This window comes from Varanus komodoensis, unplaced genomic scaffold, assembly GCF_004798865.1.
Source record: "Varanus komodoensis strain SLA01 unplaced genomic scaffold, ASM479886v1 scaffold9, whole genome shotgun sequence".
NCBI classification, from domain to species: domain Eukaryota; kingdom Metazoa; phylum Chordata; class Lepidosauria; order Squamata; family Varanidae; genus Varanus; species Varanus komodoensis.
Genome location: NW_025336598.1, coordinates 36,021,798 through 36,043,793, shown reverse-complemented (window position 1 = coordinate 36,043,793; position 21,996 = coordinate 36,021,798). Strand labels below are relative to the sequence as shown.

The 21,996-nt window shown below is 45.3% G+C and overlaps 1 protein-coding gene and 1 long non-coding RNA gene across 5 annotated transcripts in view; one reads left to right on the top strand and one right to left on the bottom strand.

The window, feature by feature from the left end:
• Positions 1-1,513: 1,513 nt before the first annotated feature.
• Positions 1,514-21,996, top strand: part of GPD2 (glycerol-3-phosphate dehydrogenase 2) — a 93,529-nt gene continuing 73,046 nt past the window's right edge. The window contains exons 1-3 of one of the 4 annotated variants that reach the window (XM_044417803.1): positions 1,514-1,699; positions 8,893-8,948; positions 19,057-19,167. In XM_044417803.1, the coding sequence (XP_044273738.1) occupies positions 19,066-19,167 (102 nt within the window). In that variant the 5' untranslated portion in view covers positions 1,514-1,699; positions 8,893-8,948; positions 19,057-19,065. Of the gene's footprint in view, positions 1,700-2,095; positions 2,242-8,892; positions 8,949-19,056; positions 19,168-21,996 lie in introns of those variants that run through there. The other 3 variants (XM_044417802.1, XM_044417804.1, XM_044417801.1) reach the window with 3 other exon arrangements.
• LOC123016959 lies at positions 11,169-13,558 on the bottom strand. Its single transcript, XR_006413512.1, has 2 exons — positions 12,911-13,558; positions 11,169-11,961 (listed from the first exon to the last, which is right to left on the bottom strand). It is a non-coding gene; the product is annotated as an uncharacterized LOC123016959 (long non-coding RNA).

Below are 21,996 nucleotides of genomic sequence, written 5' to 3'. Positions count from 1 at the left end.
ATCAAATTTTGATTAAACATGTATATACTGCTTCATAAATAAAAATGCTCAAAACAGTCTTCAAAACACAACAATTCACTGAACGCCAGGCTGGGGCATACTGGGAGTTGTAGGACTATTTTCTGTATTGACTGGCATAGCACTGCATCTCTAAAAGCAAATTACAGGTTAAAGCCATATAAAAAGCCCATACAGGTGACTGGCCTGCATCTTTTTTAACCAACCTACTGGGGACCGGTGGAGAGCTGCAGCTATTCTGGTACACAGAAGGGAATACCTTTCTCTGGTAGCTTACTTGGTTTCTGTGGTGGGCACAGAAAGGGGATAACACATGGTATCTCTTATTGGCCTACCTTCTCACCTGCCTGCATACAATCCTGATCACCTATGGAGACCAGGCTGGTGATTAAATCAAACTGTAACCAAAGTCCAAGGGCTCAAATCCAAATTTAGGGTGGGGGTGGTATTTCGCCAGGATTTATGCCAGGATTTACTTTGACCCTTGGTTAGCTTGCTTCTAATTTTAAAGTAGTGATTTTGTTTTAACTTTCCATGTCAACCCTAGTAGAATACCCTCTTGGAGGGGAGGAAATGAAGCAGGATCATTAAGACGAGGGAAAAGATAGGACATGGGAGAGAGGGTATATCTGGGGGAGGTGAAATACAGGAAAAGGAGACTGAATTTTGATAGGGTTATTTCTATGGAGATTTTTAATTCCATTTGATGATTTGTTTATACAAGTGGGATCTGCAACAAAATGTTGCAGTATGAAGTGCTTCTGTTCAACATTCTAACCAACCAGCTGTACTTTTTTCCACAGTGCCCTATTCCAGTCTTTTCCACACCTAGTGTTCTCCTCTCAAAGTCAGCTTTCTGACCTCACAGGTGGTGCTATGTTACCTACAAAAGGATCCAGAGAGCATAAGAATGCAATCCTATGCATTTCTTTCTCTGTAAACATACAACTCCCTACACTTCCCGGCATGCCCCAGCCAGCACCCTAGCATGGGAGAAATCCATGCACCTACAGTATCTGGCTGGAGAGATCCTGGGAGTTGTGAGATTTTTCCTCTCTAAACATGCAGAAGACTGAACTCCAAAAGAGTGGTGCAGATCCAGGTGCTCCAATCCAGATTGGGCCCTCGGGATTCACTCTAGAGTAAAACAAAACAAAACCAGACGTCCTACCTGCCAAGAACACATTTGAACTAGTGTCTGGGCTTGGCTGTTGGAACTGAAGGTTCTCCCTCCGTCGCCGTCTCTACTTTTTAAAGGAAGTTCTTTTTGGGGACACTTTTCTGGGCAGGAGGAGCCTTGTTTCCTGGGCTCCAAATGTCACTGTGCGCAGAGGCAGGGCTCCCATTCTCAGGACAGCTTGCAGCCGGAGCGCATCTGCGGGCTTCCTCTCCACTAACACGTGTGTGGGAAGGGAGGAGCGGGAAGCGGCACTCCACCCTCCTTCCCCACGACATTACGGGAACCTGCTTGTGTGCTCCGGGAGACACGCCTTAAGGAAGCCGCGGCGGCGGCACGAAGAAGCGAGGGAAGCCGCTGGCCGGGCGCCCATCTGTGCTCATCTGCAAGCCGCGGCGGCCCCCCTGGCGCCGCTCGGGAAGAAAACGCTCGCCTTGTGCCGCCGGCTCGCACGGAGCGGCACGCACGGGCACGGGCGGCGGTGCGGGGCAGGGCAGGAGCGAGGTAAGCGCGACGCGGCTCAGACCCGCGCCGGGGAGCGGCCACGGCTGTGCGCCTGCCAGCCAGCCTGCAGAACGGCTGGCCGCGAGGCGACCCGCGGGAAGAGCGTTCCGGCCAGGGACAGGCCGAGGGCGGGGCTTTCGAAATCGCGACCGCGCTGCCGGCGGCGGCTGCATCTGGGCCTAGCGGCGGCGGCGGTTCCTCCGGGGCACCGCCGCCTGGCTGCGAGCAGGCCCCGGCGCGGGATCGGAGCAGCCGGAGGTCTCCGCGAGGGGGGGCGCCGCTTCTCTCCCGCCCGCCGCTGGGCCGACAAAGAGCCTCCGCCGCGCCCGCTCCCTCGCGTACTTCCGCCTGGGCTGCGAGCGCCGGCGAGCCCGTGGGTGGCTGCGCGCCTCGGGCAGGGGAGCCGAGCCCGGCTTGCCGGGCGATGCTGACTCCTCCTCGCTCCTCCAGCTCAGGCGGCCGGAGAGCCTGTTCGGGGAAGCGGCGAGGCGCGGCTGAGCGGGGCGACGGGGTCGGAGGAGCAGGGGCTCGGCCAGGACAGTGTAAGTGCCTGCGGCGGGCGGCGGGATCCGGCGACCTTGCCTTCTGAACTTGTTCGGGCCTCTCTGTGGTTCTGCCAGAGCCCAAGCAGGGGCACAGGAGGGATGACCAAAGCCGGGACGGGTAGTTTCCGAGAACTGTACCCGCCGGGGCTCAGACGAAGGATCTTTTGTGAAAGGCGAGGATAATGTTACAGGTGGGAAGGCGACGGTGTCTCTGGCCAGGTGCAAAGTGCTTGGTCCTGTCTGAGCCAGTCCAGCTGCGGGTCAAGAATTCTGGTTGCTTTGAGTCCCTCGTCCCTTTGTTTGGACACTGATCCACAGGTTTTCTTTCGGCCATAGTGATAGGAAGGAGTATGGGAGAAGTATAGGCCTACATCTTTGGTGTTTACTACAAGTGAGCCAGCAGCTATCCGAACCGAGGCTTTGTAGCTGTTTTCATTCCATGGATCAGCCCAGGGACATGTGATGCAATAATAAACTCGAAAGTTCACTGAGCATGTGCTGATGGCTTTCTTCCCACACAACTGATGTATCCCAACTATCCCCTGCATATCCGAGACTGGGGTAGGAGCTTGCTATCTGGAGGGTGTTAGTCTCAAACTGATGATATTTAGTGCTTCTCAGTTCAGAAATGAATACTTCACTCTCATCCCCCACCCCTGCTCCAGCACCTGCTTGAGATCCTCCGAAATATAATGCCATAAGATTATAATGAAGATTTTGAAGGAGGTTGATTATGGATCTTTTGAGAAGGAGGCTTTTGGACATTGTCTGAGCATTCCTTTTGGATGCCAGTTTGTAGATGAAGGAGTGGTCAAATGTTGTTGTTGTTGAATATAGTCAGTGAATAATAGTGGCAAGCTGGAAAGCTGGATTGGCCTACTATTAGGCAGTATGAAGGCAGCAAATGATTGACAGCAGGAAGAAACAAAGAGGTATTGGAGGACAAAGCTCTTGAGACCAGGTAGCTCGCACCACCTCCCTTAAGCTGGAGTGTACAGAAAGTAGTTTTTAATCTACTGGTAGATTACTGGCCATGTGAAGTAGATCAGCAAAGATTTCTGGTTCCAAATAGTAACACTGGCAACAAAACGACTTCCCACCCACCTCAAAACTGTACTGCTGAAGTGATGGGCACTGGAGTGTATGTAACAAGAAGCACTTTTATGTGTGGAAGGAGCATGAGTTCCTTCACTTTCTGGTACTTCAAACACATTTGCAGGCCCAAATTTCTTTGATTTGGCAGCTGTGTCTTATGCTGCTGGCTCTGTGCAGTGGATCTGTGGTTTCTAATAAACACAGAGTGGTTTGCACAGAACTGAGGTCTATCCACACATGTCCTAATGAGCTTGTCACCATTGTTGAGAGCCACTCTGGTCAGTTTCTGTACAGGGAGTTAGAAGTCATCTTGTGTGCCATCTTGCACTGCAAAGTGCCCAGGGCTGTCCTGAAGAATGAATATTACAAGTTAGATGTTATCTTTGTAAATGGAGTAACTTTTGCATTCCTTCTCCTGGGCCTATAAGATCTGTTTCTAGGCAAGAAGCCCATCCCAGGGGCATTCTTGTAAGGGGCAGAGGAAGTTTGGTAAAGTTATTCAAACTAATATAAGGAACAATTTTATTTATTTCATTTCTATATCGAAGTGCTCTGGGCAGTTCACAACAATTAGTCACACATAAAAGATAAAAGAGACTATCCCCCCACTTTTTTTTTTCAAAGTCTGCTTTTTTTTTCCAGAAGTCTCTTGGAAAAAGATGTATTTTTGTCTTCTGTATAAGAACTTCAAACCACCTCCATTTTTGTATTGCAACTCTAATCTGGGTTTGATCACTGCAAAATTCACATTAGCTTTCAGATTCCTAGTTTAATTTATAACTTGGTTATGCTGTACTTTGCTTTATTTTACAACTATAATTATACTCCTTACTTTAAGAGTGGTTTCTTCTTCTCCAGTTACTCTTTTTTTGTTTGTTTGAATTTTTATCCCCAGGGCTCAGGTTAAGACAAAAACATATAAAGGTACTTTAAAAATATACACAGCTAGGCAAACCCCCACAAATATTGTAATTTTGTCCTTGTCCTGGCCTTGCTAACTTGTTTTCTGTCTGAAAGTTAGCTTACAGAGGCATAGTTTTATTACTTTCAGAAAATGCCCAGCCCTGAAACATGGCAGTTTGCAAGCAGAGAAATATCTGAAGTTGTGAGGCTGCAGCCATGAAGAAAGCTTGACTTATTACAAAGATGCTTCTGTTAAGGTCATTCTGATCTTGGGCATTGTGATGAGACATGGATGGAGTGCTTTGAGTTCAGAGTTAACTGTGGATATTAAAGTATTTTACATGTTTGTGTATTATACCATGGTTTGAAAAGTTCATAGGGCTAGTTTTTCTCAAATAACAGAATTTCAAGCGACCGAATGCCATGTAGGTATTTCAGACCATATCTCATTTGAGCCCAGTAGCATGGCCAAATGCTGGGGCTGCTGGAACTTGTAGTCCAAGCCATCTGGAGGGGGCCAGAGTGCCTTCATTTAGCTAAATCCTTGTAAAATGGTAGGGTTATCCATTTAGCCATTCATGGTGGAATAGTCTCATGAATGCTGGTAGAACTGCATCATGGTTACAGCTGTTATACAGGTTGTAGGGATGTTGCTAAAACTGGCCTCACAGTGGCAAACTGTCCTAACCTGGATGTGCAGGTCTACTTACATTGTGAATTTCTGCATTCACCCACACCAGCAGCCTCCGAGAACAAGCAACTGAGTGGCTGCAATTCCTGGTGTAAATCCTTGGATGTGTTAGAGCTAATTCAGGGATCAATCATTTTGAGAAAGTCATTTTTAGTTGAATTTGTGAGGTGTGCGTTGCGTGTCCCCCGGCCCTGCATTCATACCTGTCTGGGTTGCATCCATGGCAGCTTTTGTCTGTCCAGGACTCTGATCTGCTGGTGAAAGAGCTGCTGTCTTTCCCATCACCATGGTGATGATGGGGGAGGGCATGAAGGAATGATATTGCCATGGCAATGGCTCTGTGTTCTCTGGCTGGCTCCATCCTAACAGGAAACCACAGGGGACACAGGACAGGAAGTTGAAGGATTTGATTCTTTCCTGTGGGTATCTAAAGGCAGGTGGCAGTGTGTCCCTTGGTGTGTCCATGTGGCCAGATCATGGACTTGCATGGGCACAGCATGGGCAGAAGAAATGATGAATGGTGAATACATTCCTTTCCTTTTCCCTTTTCAGATCCAAGGCTTGGGGAAGCAAGGGGGTAGGTCTTCAACCCCAAGACCTGAATAATAGTCAGATTTGTTGCTCTTTAAAGAAGGAACGAAATGACTTATTACTGAATGTCAGCCTCTTAGCAATCTTACTTTGTGACAGCTCAAACAGTTTGTTAGCTTCTTTCACTTACTAGTTAGCAGAACATCCAACCTTTGCAGACATCAGGACATTTCTGCAACCTCTAGTAACTCTGGGATAACCAGAAGGTGAGAGCTGCAGGTACCCAGAAGCACGGGTGATCCTGACGCAGTTAAAACCAGCAATTGGAAGTTTTTCCATGGACTCATACAACTGGTCACCAGACCTCACAAAAACAGCTCACTTTAGTTTTTACCTTCCAAACTGGTGGAAGCATTCCAATAAGCCTTTTTACTTTTCAAATTTTAAACTAATGTTTAGGACTAAATATGAACTCATATACCGTTATAGTAATGGACCCTATATTATCACTTGGGCAGAAAGTTTTATGTTACAGTAGACATATTGGTTACCTAGCAGCTGCTTTCTTGTGCCCTTTCCTGCTTGAAATCTTCCCTTTCAGCACGGAGAGATTTTTTTCTGGTTCACGGAGGCTCTTCGGAGAGCTACCAGAAGCACGTGAACCCTTATTGGGTAAGCTTTCTGGGTGGTGAAAAGCCCACTGCTCATAGTTGTCCACCAACCTCTCTGCAGTGTGTGTGCATGTGCGCGCATGCGCAACTAATGGAACACTGATAACTGGGATTTGGGATTTTTTTTGGTTATTATGAGTCCTTTATTATTAATGATCAATGCTGGCAACAGGCCTCTTTGTTACTGTAAATATTTGTGAAACCAGAAGGAAAGGAAGGTGTTTGAGCATTTAAAAGCAGCCACCCACCTTTTCTGGTTTGAAAGAGTAAAAGAGCACAACACTTTTTCTTTTTTTACAGTAAATGTCCAGCCACATGTTTTCCTTCCATGCTTTTGGTTTTTCTATTCAGCAAGCACAATACATATGTTAAAGGCTTTGCTATGCCTCTGGAGATCCCCAACTCTTCAAGCTATTCTCTACAACAGTTTTCCTAGCGACTGGCACCAGAGGTAGACTGAGGCCAACTACTGGGAAAGACCCTTCTTTTAAGAATCCTTTCAGACATCCAGAAAAGGCACATGGTAGGCTCTTCCCAGAACTTTAGCGCTTCTGAGCACAAATGGGGAATCACACCATCTTCCTGTGTACTCTTCTACTCCAGAATAAAATCCTGCAGTCCAGCATGCTGGAGACCAAGGCTTCAGAGTTCTCCCTGGTGTGCGGTTTTTCATACGTGGATGCTCTTTTTATGAGGAGAACATTGAGACGTGAGGTTTCCAGTGTGGTTTTTGAAGAGGTATAATATCAGGAGAGCTGTCATTTCTTTTTATGTCTATTGGCCAGAAGCCACCTTTGCTCTTGCAGTATAGAACAGATCACTCACTACTCCCTTCCCCATGCCAGGGTCCTGCTCCTTCTTGGACCACCCCTGCACATCATTTATTCTTAAAAGGCCATCCACATAATTATTATTGGCACAAATAGTACCTCAGCTACTTTGGTTCTTAGTGGAAGACTTCTACTGTATATCATGTACAGTAACGGAACGTATTGCTGTATGTCACTAGTTTTTCAGTTGTGCACTTAATAAGGGGAACATGGGGCCCAGGAGCAAAGGAGCAATGTCATCCTTGTTTTTTTGCTTGCATGGAAATAAGCAGAAGTGGTTATGTTTTGTCAAGCCTGAACCCCTTAGTGGCTTTAAGAGACATGTAGGTCGTCTTCAGCAAGTCAGGTCATGTTTTGATGTATTAACTAATGTATAGGGTATCTCTGTGGAGTCTTTATAGAGGGCACTTGACTCCAGGTTTTTATTGGCAATATTATGCTGGGCCTTATTCCTTTAGGCCTAAGACAGCTTACTGCAGAAAAAAACAAATTTATTGCTTTCCCATGGGAGCAATAAACTGCCATAAAATCCACATAATAAATAACTTCTGTTTTTAACGACCAAAAACTAATAGAAACTCATGGGCATACATTGGCTTTAACTCATGATTTTTATTAATATTAGTCTAGCTTATGGTATATTAATTTTAGTTGGTCTGTTTTTAATTGAGACAAAAACTGGATACAACCCATTGTGCTCTGAAAGTTAATATAAGGGTGGTGGTTGCACCCATGGGCATATTTGGGCATTGGAGAAACTTCTGTGGGAATGGACTAGACAGTTATTCTTGGTGCGTTTTCCAAGGTCAGGGTTTCACTGACTCTTCTGATGAGGACTGTGAAGACTGGGAGATGGTGGAGAACTACATTCGCTCATTTTGGGGTGGCAGCTGTGAAGGCTCTGCTTCTATGCAAGCTGGTGTTCATTTTCCTTTAGTGATGATATTGCCGCAGAGCACCTTCCATGCCATCTTGACTGTAGCAGTAGTTATAGAAATCAACTTTGGCATGTTGTTTGTATTTCTGATGGCAGGCCCCTTGAACTTGGTACAAAGTTCGCCCCAATTCAAGCATATATCTTGGTTGGCCACGATAGCCAAGGCATGGCTTTGGGTTGCTGAGATCTTGCACCCATTTGTCCCTGACCTTGCTCTGTGCCTCTGCCTGAGATGAGCAACGATTTCCTCTCCCATTCCAAGTTTGGAGTTGGGAGGCAGATCTGGGTTGTCCCCACCATTGCTGTGGGCTTTGCAAGGTGCTCCAAGCATCGTGACATCCTGGCACCCAGACAGCCATGCCCAGCCTTCCTTTGCTGCTGGGAGCTCCAGCACGTGGGGCAGTCCCCTACGCATAGCTGTGTTGCACCGCAGTGCCTTATGCCAGGCTGAAGAGGAAAGCTGGGGCTCCTCGTGTCATACATGCTTACCATGATGAAGCGCCTGCCATGCCAAGAATTAGGAGGAAGGGCCGTAGCTCAGTTCTGGAGCCCCTGCTTTACAGGGAGAAGGTCCCTGGTTCGATCCTCACATAGGACTGGAAAAACTGCCCGAAACTGGAGAGCCACTGCCAGTCAGTGTTGCCTGTACTGGAATGGATGGAGCAAGGGTCTGCCTCAGTATGGTGCATCTTCCTCTGTCCCCTAACTTTGTGACCCCTCCTGTTTGAGGAATCACACTTGCAGTCTGATTTCATACATAATTATTTAAAAGTACACCCTATGAAGTCCAGTTCAATATACTCAGTCTCTCAGCCTAAAATTGAGGACTTGGGTCTCCATCCTCAGCTTGAGTTATGCTATCTAAAATGGCACTCAGGTCCTCGAGACTGTTGGTTACAAAAACTATTGCCAGAAGAAATGTCAGTCAGTATTCCTCTCTGGTGTGACTTAGACTCTAGCAACGTGTTGTTTTTGCACCTTCTATTTTAGGGTGTCCCAAGGCGGAGAATCACCTATCACTACACTGGTGCAGTGACACTAATACTGTGAGTACATGGTGACAAACGCTCTAGAGGTGAAGCCCTGGCTCCTAAATGCTTTGCTTTTGACCTTATCGAGTTGGCTGGAGACCATGCAGAGTGCTCCAAAGCCAGCAGTGCAGAGATTTTACATCTGCGGTAGTTTCAGATTGTGTGTACACACACAGAGTGGTTGCCAACGGAGAGGCAGAAACTAGTGTATATTCATCAGCTCATATCAGAAACTCTTTGTGCCTGTTACCATTTGGGGGGTTTTGTCAAGGACTTCTGCATCCCCCAATGCATTTCCACTGGGGACAGTTTCACACACCTGTACAAGATGTGGGAGTCTGTGCTTTGGAACAGAAGTATATATTTTCTGCCTAATGATCATGAGGCAAGAGCTGCTTAGTGAAGAGCTCCATGTAACCTCAAAGATGGCATTTGTCTCCTAAACAGGAATAGTTAAATACGTTCAATACAAGCATGTCTTTTTTTCTCCCCGTTCCTCATTTTCTGGGACCAGCATGGTTGCAACTGACTATTTCAATTTATTTATAGTAAAAAAGAAATTCAGACGCTAACTTTTGCTTGCTCTCAGTTTTTAGGTTGCCTATACTTCACACACAATAGCTAAGGTTAAAAGTCCGTTGGCAGCCACATTTATGGCTTCCACAGTTTTCATTGCATCAGTTTCTGCCTGCAGAATTGTTGGTCCTGTGGAAACACCCTACAGACAGGTCTTGAATTGTCACTCTAGGTATGGAGGTGTAGTTAGCATAGCAGCCATGGTGGTAGCTTTCTTGGTCCTGGAGCTGAAGCTGAATCTTGTCAGGAGAGCACTGCATTCTCTTGTACTCCAGAACTAGATCTCTATTGTTCCACCCTTCTAGCTGAAGTTGTAGCGCTTCTGTGATCAGCTTCTGTTCCTTACATATTAAAAGGATGGCTGATTATACAACATTCTAATATCTCATTTACAGACTAATGAGACTGAAACTAGATCGGTGCCATTTGCATCTCAGTAAGAGGCTTGCATCACACCAGGCCTAGATTGTGGCTCTCTAGGAACTTGATAATTCACTGATTGTTTGGGACTGCAAAATGGGTGGGGAGAAAGGGAGAGAGCACTTGACTTCCTGGTGCGTGGCTGCTGGTGGGTTGTAGTCAGGCAGTTTGTGCAGGTCTCGGTTATATTCAAAGGCATTATCCTGCCATAAGGAGGGTGGCTGAGCTCAGGAATGGTGAATGTGTGGCCCTCCAGATGTTGCTGGACTTTAACTCCCAACACCCTGCATGTATAGCTGTGGTGGCAAGGGCTGGTGGGGGTGCAGGTCAACAACATGTAGAGGGTCACGTGTTCCCCCCCTCTGGACTAGATAGTACATGGAACCATCTTATAAAATTGGGGCTGCATCCTGTACCCACCTGCCTTGGGGTGAGGACTATTGACCTCAGTGGGACTTGCTCCTGAGGAGATTTGTATTAGATTTTGATCACAGTGTGAACAAGTAGAAAAAGAAAAATGATCAGAGAAAGCAGCAAATCAAGAAGAGTTGCATTGTGAAGACCTGGCTTAGAGAACCATAGAATGTGGAAGACAGTATTAAATGACATATTGATGTAAAGCTGAAACAGTCAATCACTTATAAATTTAGGACTGCTGTCTTTCAATTAAATACTCTTCACATTATGACTTACCAACATCACCTGCTTATATCTGGCCTTATTCATTTTGGGGAATAAAAAAAAGAACAGGATGCAGGGGAGGGAAAGAAAAATCTAAAAATCTCAGCTTGGTCCCTTTCTTTTAGAGTCAGATGTCAAGCTCCTTTCCTCCCTGGTGTCCAAATGCAATCTCTTTTTAATTAAAAAAAAGGGGGGGGCAACCAATTGCTTGGCTTGTGCCCTTGGTTGATAGTGATGAAGAATACAACTGGGCTCCTTACAAACAATTTCAAGAGAATTCCGGGTGGCATTGCTGCAAAAAAGACACCTTTACAGTTACTGTCTTTGTGGCAATTTGTTTTGCTTTTTCATTGTAATGCATGAAATACTTTGATTTTTAAGAAAAACATCTCAGACACTCTTCTGAGTAGTATCTGAGCTACAGTTCCTTTGTTCTGTAGACAGGAAGCCTCAAAAAAGCCAAGTGGTGTCCCCTGTTAAGTACCTGGCTAGCTGTTAAATGCAGTATTACATCACTTACTCAAAAGATATCCCTCAATAAAGGCAGATACGTTTATGTAGCTTCGTGGTTTTTTTATTGATTTGTCCATTTTTGTAGGAGGGACATAGGGCCAGTTGCTGTGAGTAAGTGATGAGAAAAGTGACCAGTGAGGTACTGATTTAATGTTGCAGCTGTCATTTGTTTTGTAACCTAATAATTATTTTAACCTGGAATGGTGTGTTTTTAAAAGAAGTTCTTCAGCTTGACCAAAAAGAGGCCAACACCCTTTGTGGCACCCACCAACATAAAAAAGCCTAGAGGTCCAGTTGAATACTTAATATTTTTAGACACCAGCAACAACCTTTTATGTAGGTGCCAGACTTGTGCAGACCTGATGGAGATGGGGCAGGGAAGGAAGTAGTAGTAATAGTATTAGTAGTAGTAGTTATTATTGTTAGGCACTGGCCAGAACCTAATGCTGCTGTTGAATATGCACCAGTACATAGGCCAATGTTTGTTGGAGGCTTTAAATTACATGGTGCATTTTTATTACTGTCGTGAGCTCTTATTAGTATTGAAGGGTTTAGAGTATGACCGTATCAGTGTCTAGCAGGTGATGATGCCACTTGATGGGAGAAGCGCTACTTCAGTGCTGCCAGTTGGTGTGCATCCTGGGTTGATCATATGAAGATTAAGATGTGGCTCCCTGCAAACAGTTTTGCAGCCTTTCCCCTTGCTGGGACATCTGTAAGCAGTGGGCATGTTCCTGCTGGTTATTTCCACTCCAAGCAGAGGGTTGCCGAGGGTTTCTTGCAAGCACAGTGTGGGTAGGATTGTGAGCCACACCTGGATTCTTGGCATACCTGTGCCCTTTCAGAAGAACGGACAAGTATGAAACACAGGGCTGGAATGTTTAATCCAGCCACCCCCGCCCACAGATTCCCAGTTGTTTTTGCACCTCAGGTTTCTGCTGTCTCTGACCATTGGCCATGCTGGCCTAGGATTCCCACTTGCAATTCATAATCATCATGAGGTGGGTGGGCAGGTAGGAAAAAGCTGGCAGGCACAGCAGTTGCAAGTGGAGTTGGTGTGGTGTATGCAACCTGGCAGATTTACAGCTATCGCCCAAATTATGCTGACTTGTATTGGCCAGGGCATCATGGGTGTGTTTGTTTCCTTGGGGTTTCTCAAGTTTTATTCTCAACCCTACTTTCATTTCATTTCATTTCATTTCATTTCATTTCATTTCATTTCATTTCATTCCTGTACCAGCCCTAGCCAAAGCTCTCTGAGCGGTTTACAACAATCCATAAAACTGACTGTTAATTGCAATACAAATATAAGAAAATAAGAAAAAACATTCAAAAGTTTAAAACAGCTAAAATGAAGAATGTCTCTGAAAACTCCTGTGATGGGTGATCCCCTTATGCCCCTGGGTATCCCAGTAAGTCTTTAAAGACCTTGGCATAAAAGGCCATCTTAACCTGGGGCTGAAAAGATGACAATTTGGCACCAGCTCAGCTGCAGAAGATAAGTTGTTCCATGGATGGGGGGCTGCCATAGAGAAGGCCCTCCCCTTTGTCACCACCTCCTACCACTTCCTTCAGAGTTGGCTTTCAGAGAAGGCCTCAGAGTTGAGCGTAGGGTCTGAGAAGATCTCAGCTGAGAGAGGCACTCTGCCAGGTATTGTGTTCCCAAGCCATGTAAGGCTTTATGTTAAAACCAGCACCTCGAATTGGGACTGGTAACATACAGCCAGTCAATGCAGTTGGGCCAGAACTGGTTTTATGTGTTTGGCCTACTGGTCCCAGTTACTAACCTTGCTGCTTTATTCTCCACCAGCTAGGCTTTTGAACTTTCTTCATGAGCAGTCCCATGTAGAGTGCTTCGCAGTTATCAAATTTAGAGATTACCAGAGTGCAGAGTACAAGTTATCTGTGTCCAGAGAGTGGCGTAGCTGGGCCACCAGCCAAAGCCAGTAGGAGGCACTCCGAGCCGCTGAGGCACCTGAGCCTCAAGTGACAAAGATGGACCAAGGAGCCCCCCCAAGCTGCAAACCTGCTTCCCCTTCCAGGACAGGTTAGACACCCTCCATCTGGTCGGAGGAGCCACCCACCAACAGCATCACAGCCTTGTCTGACTGAGTTTCAGTTGATTAGCCCTCATCCAGTTCAGTGCATAGCCAAACACCAAAAGCAGTGGGGAGGGAGACGAACTACTTCAGCTTCAGGCTTGCATAGCCGAAGGGTTAGAAACAGGCTCCTTTTGGGGATGAATCGCTGATTCAGGGCTGGCCACATCCCTGCAGTGGCCCATTTCATGTGAGGCTCCGCACTTCCTGCCATCAGCCTGCCATCAATACTGTCATGGCTTTCTACCCTTGCTGGTTTCTGTGTTCTCAGTGGACGGAGAATTCCATCAAATTCTAAACCTTCCACCTGGCAGTCTCAGGGGTTACAATTGCTTTCCTCAATTAAACAGTTAAACAAATTTTATTTATTTATTATATTTATGTACCACCTCCTAAATGCAAATACTGTAATACAATAAAAAGTGTGTGTGGGGGTTTTTTTACTAGTGGATTTAAATTGTGTGCGTGTGCATGCACGTTTATTTTAGTACACGAATTGCAAAAAAGGAGATGGCAAGAACCATCTGAGAAGTGGTTTCCCTTTTTCTCCTTTGCACAATAAGCTGCAAGAATTGAAAAGGCTGTACTGCTGCAATAGGTCTGCTGATTTTGCCTTATGAAAATTTGTCAGAGAAAAGTTGTGCAGTTTTTTACATGCCTGTTTCATAACCTTTATGAAAGAGGTGGTGTAATATAATTGAATGTGTAAAAGGCTGAACTCTTTTCCTTCTAGTGCTTGCAAACAATGGCATATCAGGGTGTAACCAGAGACAGAATTTGATAAACTTGTCTTCATCATTCCACAATTAATCTTCGGCATGCATGCAAAGCCGCACCTGTTGCCAAATGAAAGCCAGTTCTCCATTTCCTGTCTAATGGTTTTAGTGCTGTGCTGGCACGAGCACGCCTGAAATGAAGGGGCTTGATCCGATGTGGAAGCAGGACTGGGGCAGTAGGAAGGCAGGACCGTCACTCAGTGGCGCTGGCAGCCCACATGCTTTGCATGCAGGAGGTCTTGAGGTTGAATCCCTGGCATCTCTCGCTAAAAAGCCAGGGGAGCAGGTGGGCTGAGTGGCCAATGGGAATATTTTAAATCCTGACTTTCTAATATTTATTTGTTTGTTTTACACTGATAACAAATCCAGTTTTCTTCCAAGAAGTCCAAGGTGGCTTGCATAATCCATCGCTTCTCCATTTTATCTTCATATCATCCCTGTGAGGTGGATTAGGCTAAGAGTCTATGACTAGCCCAGAGGCAGAGAGGGAGCTTCATGGCTGAGTGGGGGGCTAGAGTTCGGGTCCCCCGAGTCTCAGTCCAACCCTGTAGCCACTAAGCCACACTCTTTGGACCTCAGCCTCTACCAGACCAGTCAGCATGGCTGCTAGTTGGGAATTGTGAGAGTTTTCATCTAAAACCTCTCGAAGGCAGAAGGTTGGGGAGAGCTTGAATAAATGCTGCTGGCTTCTGTGTCCTTCGGGAGAGATGTTCTACATTCACAACACAGCAGGCTTCAGCAATCGCGTTATGTTGTGTAAACCATTTTAAAAGCATTGTGCTAATCAAATGGTAAATAACTGGCGGTCTAGTTGCTGAACTACATAAATATGCATGTTACTGAGAGAACGATATTGGGGGCACTTTATATGGCCAACACTGGTGGCATCCCTTTTTCCTAAAAGGGAGAGCTTTCTCCCGATAAAAGAAAGCAGTTTGAGAGCCAGCGTAGTTTTGTGGTCAGAAGGTTGCACAAGGATGTGGGAGATCTGGGTTCCAGACCCCACTCAGCCGTGAAGCTCACGAGGTGACTTTGGGTAAGTCACTCACTCTCACCATAACCTACCTCACAGGGTTGTTGTGAGGATTGAGAAAGGAAAGGTTATGTAAGCCACCTTGAGTTCCTTGAAGGAAAAAGGAGATATAGATGAGATATAGATATAATAAATAAATAATATATTAGAACAATATTGCCCCATTTTTCTATCAAAATTGTCTACCTGACAGGCTTGTTTGTTTATTTATTATAGGTACACCCCGCCTTTTCCCTTTCAAGTCCCTGAGTGCCACACTATACTTGTGGTGAAGGATGCTGAAAGGCCTTGATTCTGTTCTTGTGGCTTACAAAGGCCTAACTGTGGACGAAGCTATGCTGAACTCCTTGTCTGTAGTGTAAATTTAGCAGTGGGAGCTGAGGTCTTGACTGAGATTGCCAAGGTCTCAGAGACCTGTGGATTACAGCAGACATCCAACATTTTGTTAGACATGAGGAAAGAAGGCAAGGCAATGAATTCTGCTCCCACAGATGCCTGCAGGAAGGCTGCAAGCAGGGCTTGAATGCAAGTGAAGCCCCCTGCTCCAGTTTCCCAGCGTCTGGCCTACAGAGGCGTTTATTGCCCCTGATAATGGAGGTAATATATAGCCTCCTGACTGGAGGCCACTGCTAGCCTTATGCTCCCTGAATAACATGCCGTCCAGAAACACCAGGATGGGAGCAGCCAGCGCATCTGCTTCTGGCTGTGCAACTAAGCTACAGCTGCACTGCAGCCCATAGGTGGGGCTCACAGGGCTGAATGCTTGCCACTACAGTCCATAAACGCATTAACATCCTTGCACTTAGAAAATTGGCATGTTGGGGAGGGGGCTTCCAGGGCAGCATTTTTCAAGGGGTGTTTCAGAACTGAGCTTGCAGTCACGTGAGCTCCCATCCGACCCTTGAGTGGTACAGCAGAGATACATGTTGGCTGCCTTAGTGAGGGCAAAGCTAAATAATCCCTTCTGCAAACAGTCCACATGGTTTTCCCAGTGCTGAATAACCAGCCCCAAGAAGAATACACTACGTGTTCCTCTCTTGCATGACCCACTCTGTTCCCTGGACATCGCGAAATGGGCTTTTTAACGTTCCTCTTTGTCTCCGCCAGAAGCACAGTGCTTAGCTCATTGGGAATGCCCTCTAATGATCCAGGGGGTTATGTGCCTTGCCATGGAGCTTTCAGTCTTATATTCTTCCTTTCTAATAATGTTATCTCTTTATTAGTACTTTAAATGATGGTTTCATAATTGTGGGGTACTCTGTTAAATTGGGAAAGGAAGGAGCTAAAATGGTCCTTAAAACAGAACTTAGTGGGAGGTTTCAGTAGCCACTTTCTTTCAGTAGTTGCTTTCCTGTATCTTTGTACAATAATATTAGACTTCTGTAGGGCAGAAGTGTGTGTTGTATCTAAGCTAATTGTAATCTGCCTTATTTGTGACATATAAAAGAAGAAACTTTTGATGGTCTGCAATTTCCAGCATTCCCACAGTTACTTTCTGAAGAAAGCTGGTAGGAATTAAATAGTGACATAATAAAAATAGAACTGTAAATATTATAATTCAGATTGTCACTTTTTTTCCAAAGGCCACTGCCTGTTTTTAGGAGTATTGTGCAAGTACGGGATCTGTTATTTGAGTTGAAGTTTGTTATTGTAAGAATTTAGATTTACCTGTCTGTAGAGAAGGAACCTGTCTTGTGCTCACATTACATAGCAATGTACCAAAAGTTGCTAAGTCTCACCTTTACAGAGGTCTCTCCTTGTCTGTGCTTCTTGCATTGCTCCAAATTTTTGATTCCTTCAAAAACCTGGATCATGCATGTAAATGAATGAAAGCTGCAGCATATACAAAAGCTGTTTTTATCAGTTAAAAACAGAGCTTGCTTTTGCAGCTAGATAACTTAGGAAGTGGGAAACATATTCATTTGGAGTATACAGCCATTGCTAGTGTTAGAATTGTTGGATGACATTTTGAAGCATATGTATAAAACCGAGAGGATCTTGTTATTGTTGCTTGTTCAGTGGAAAAACTCATGGTGGTAAATTCTGGCATTTGACCAACAGCTCTTTAGAGACATTTGTTAGCAATATAACACATGTGAGGAACAATGCTACGATATATTGATGAAACAAGAGCTCTGATTGGCAGCCGCATAACCTCATTCTGCATGTTCATGATATCTAATTCATTCTGTTGGCACTGGGGAGATGAATGTAGAGATGTGTAGGCCTGGTGGGGGGTGGGGAGTGAAAAATAGGGAAGGTCAATGAGTGTGTGTGTATTTCCTCCCCCAAATATTAAAAGAAAGTTTTGGGAAACATTAGGAAAGTATCCTATGAAATATTTTCTCTTTGGAATCAGTAAAATACTTTTTTAAGAGAGTAAAAGCTTGTTTTAAAGTGTGTAGTATGAAGATAGTCACAATAAGTATATTCACTTTTTAGAGAACAACCCCCCTATCTATAGTGACACATGTAATGCTAATATTTGGTTCATCACCTTGAGCACTGCTCAAGGGTGAGAAACTGAGTAAAATAAGTCAGCCTTCTCCAAGTGTGTTGGACTGTAATGCCTATCATCTGCAGCTAGCATGGCGTGCTCCTAATCCAGGATTCATTTCTGCTGTCATCTTCATGAGAGGAGCATAGTGGACCCATGCTTCTTGTGCATTGCCACTTGCCTTTTTCTGGTGACTTCAGCAGAAGCAAATATCCTGCAGCTTCTGCCCCTTTGCATGGTCACAACTAAGGTTTCAACCCGATATACGGTTATCTGGAAGAAAATCTCATTGAACTTCATGGGGCTTACAACTGCATGAAAACATATTCACTATTATATAGATATTTCAGTTATCCCAGAAATGTTCATTTCACATTTCCTCCAAATTGTGTGGTATACTAGGGAGGATTATAGGAAAAATGCCTCCTCCAACTTTTCTTTGCTGCCAGCAGAATGAGGGTTAAGGAAATGGCTTAAGAGACATTAACTTAAGAGGGTTAAGAGAAATGGCTATTCTTCCAGTGCCTCCAAGAGCTGTTGTTTGTGTTTCCATGGGAGCGTCCCACTTCCTAAGTGTCCTAGTTTTGTGTGTGTGTGTTGGATGGGTGGGGGAGTGATTCTGCTTCCAATCTTGCTGGATTGGGATGAAATCAACCTACTTCCTCGTGCTGCCTTCTTGGTAAGGATCTTGCCCTTGCCTCCTGTGTGTCTAATCAAACAAAGGGAATGTAGTTCCCTGCTATATTCCATGTAATGTGTAGTTTGACCCTTGGAGTTTCAAAAGCAAGGAACTTTTGATGGCTACTGGCTGACAGGTGTGGCAGCAGAGATTCTTAGTGGATGGGGAAGAGCTCCCCTTGGGTGCTCACCTCTTTGCTGTCACTCCCATTTCCATGGGCGCCAACCCAGAAAACACGTATACCATTGACAGCATTCGACATCTCCGAATTTGTTTCTATAAGGTGTATATCACTTGTATAGCGAGATACTTACAAAAAACTATATATAGTGAAACATTTTGAAGAACCATTATGATTGAAATGCAATATAAAGGTACTGCGGGTAAATAAATTCATCATGGTGGGAGCATCATTCTTTAGACTACTTGGAACATCAACCAATCACTTTTGGTTTGGAAATATTATCATGATTGCCAAGTTTTTAGCCTAAGTCTGCCTTCTCAACTCAGTTTCCTCCAGATATTTGGTATTTTGACTTCCATCGCCACTTAGCCCAGAACTTCTGCAGGACAGCTAATGGGAGAAGGCTGTTTTAAGACTCGCTGTTAAGCAGACACAACTTTCTTCAGGCATTTGAAATGATGCCCTATAGTTCCTCAGTCAGCTGAGGGCAATATTCTACTCATGGCTCCTCAGAGAAAGGGTGGGATGCAAAAATTTTTCCACAAATTTCATGGATACCATATTATGTACTTTACTTTAAACTCCCTTCCCCTCAGATTTCATGTTTCTAGTTTAGCCAATTGCTCTACTCACGGTAAACATGCCTGTTTTCCTTTTTCCCCCAGAATTAAAAAATGGCATTTCGAAAGGCAATAAAAGGCACTATTCTTGTTGGAGGAGGTGCTGTAGCAACTGTTTGGGGCCTCTCACAACTTTCTCAGTACAGAGGAAAGCATGTAAGTAACATATTTATTTGTTTGCATTTGGTAATATACTAAAATATATTTATTTGATTTTTATTCTACTTTTCCACCAAGAAAAATGTCACTCCAACTGGCTTACAGTCATAAATAAAACTTGATTAAAATGATAAAACAATACATTAAAATTCTGTAAGAAGACAGCAGCAACAGAATAAAAATAGCAGTCACCCCTGCTTACATACTAAAGATCTTCTTGAATAAAGTGGTCATCACCTGTTGACAAAGCGCCATTCAAGAGAAAGCAAACCTAGCCTCCTTTGCAGAGGGAGTTCACAGGATGGCAGCTGGCACCAAGAAAGCTGTCTTTCATGTCACTTCCAAACACGCCGCCAAAGATGGTGGCGTCAAGAGAAGGGCCTTTCCTGAAGATCTCAAGACCTTGTCGGGCTCACTTGGGAGAAGGTAATCTCTCTGGAAGCTGGGTCCCAAGCCATATGGGATTTATAGGTCACAACCAGCCCTTTAATTCTGCCTGGAAACAGACCAGTAGCCAATGAAGCTGTTGTAGCCATTGGGTCATGTGCTTCTTGTAACTGGCCCAGGTCAGCAGGCTGAAAGTTCTGAACAGTGTTCATAACTGGGACCGCAGAGCCTGTTACTCTCCTTAGTTGCAGGGATGTAACTAAGGCAGGTGTGACCATGGCCAGATCAGATGTCTCTAGTAAGTTTATGCAAGTGCAGCACTTGAATGTGTGGTTCCTTCACTCCAGTGTTGTAAGACTGCTCATGTTTTTCTGGGATGGAGCCATGTTGTACATAGTGGCAGAAGTACCAACTAAGAGTAGGCTTGGCACTTTAAAAAATACTGGATTCAGTTTTGTAGCTATTTAGTATGATAGTCTTAGTTGTCTTTAGCCTTCTTTGCCCACTTGATGCCTTCCAGATGCTCCAGACTACAGCTCCCAGCATTCCTGACCATACAGCATGCTGGCCAGAGCTGCGGTCCAAAACATTTGGGGGGCGTGGTGTCAGGTTTGGCAAAGCTGATATAACAGATAGAGTTTCTGTTCTCTAAGAGCATAAGGGATGAGGCCCCAGAGAACTCCATGGACTTATCGTTGCATGTCTGCCTTGTGCTCTTTTTCTGGAGTCTCTTGGGGCAGGGACTTTCCTAAGCGTATAAAGATTGCCCGGGTCTTAAAATAACCTTCTGCTCTTCAGGATGAGAAACATGTCATCCCTTGCCATTAGCTGTGTTGGGTAGGACGGAGGAAAGTTGCAGTCCACCTACATGTGGGGGTAGCACATTCCCATCACTCGTCTTAAGGTCTGCCTCATACCTTCTGGAGGCTGCTGAGGACCTCTTCCACACCAGAGGAGCGTGACACAGTGACCATCGTGATGTGTGCAGGAGGCTTCCCGTCTGGATTGGCCTTCGTGCTGAAGGCCAGTCTGGTCTCATCCTCTAGTCTCAAGCCTTGACTGGGTGAGCGGAGGATGAAAGTCTTCCTTTCCTTGACATTCTCTCGAGGTTCAGACGTTCTCACCCTTCCCCACCCCAGTTCTGAGCTGGCTACCAAGGCCAGCCAAAATTGGTGTGTGGCCTCGGGGTGACTCTTCATTTCTGGCACACTTGTGGAGAAACGCCAAGTCTGAAGTTGCTCTTGCAAAACCATAGTGTCTATTCCTCTGCAAAAGGTTGAGTCCTACTGAGAGAAAGGGCTAAGAAAGGAGCAACGTGTTTTTTGTGCTTCTGTGTATTGTAACGTGCATGTCTGTTGTGCAGCATTGTACCTATTGCCTACAGCCCCCTCCCCTCAGTGTGGAGCAGCAGGTGGGCTATAAGTGGAGGGATTGACGCAGGGAAGGGACAGCCCATTTACAGTGCTGACACCTCTAAGCTGTGGGCATGCCTGAAAGCCAAACTGTCCTCTTTTTTAATAATGCCTGCCAATCACAGAGAGGACGGAGCAAAAGACCGCTGTGACTTCCAGACACAAGAAGGGAAGTTGCCCCAAGACGCGCTCTAATTGGCTACCCAGTGCAAGAGGTCTTTGGCTTTTTCTAAATGAGTCCTTTCAACACTCACTGGCACTGAGAGAAGACATAATTCTATTAGCATGCACACAGATTGTCTCTTCTGTCCCCTAGAAACATCTCATTTACTCTGTAACAAGCCAGCTTTCAGCAGTGTGCCATTCACCCCTTCTTTTTTGGGAAGCCACAGACTGAATTCTTTATTGCTGCAGCTGCGATAGCTTGAAAAGAAGCAAAGTTTGGTCACTGTCAACACCTTTTTAATGCGGAATTCTGCAAGGCCAGCACTGTCTGCATTCAGCCTGCTCCCATGAGGGCTAAAAGTTTTGAGGGGGTGCTGAGGTACCTGCATCCTTAGCATCCCCACCTGCTCATTTCCCAAACTGTCTGGGTTGAGGGGGAAATCTCAGCCGAAGCTTCTGCTCATGGTATCGAAGTCCTTTATTCTGCTTGGCTGCTCGCTCCCTTCTTCATGCCCTCTATTTTGTGTTTCCTTACAAATCTTTCTGTGCCCCACCTCTTCATGCTTATTACAGCAACGTTGCTTCCTGCACAGAAATTGCATTCTCACTCACAAAGAAGAAGGCAGACAAGCAAAGGCATCTCATGCCAAAGAAGCTGGTTTGCCTCAGCAAATAGTTTGCAAGAAACAACAGCAATTGCAGGACTTGATTTTGCCTTGGAGTGTGGGAAGTGCCTTTTAAGTACTGGGGGAGTGGGGCAGAAGGCTATCGGCACTTCCTGGGCAGCAAAGTGACCTTCCTTTGCTAGACACAAATGTGCCTCCTTTGGTGATTATGGTTTCACTGGTAAAATAGTCTTGTT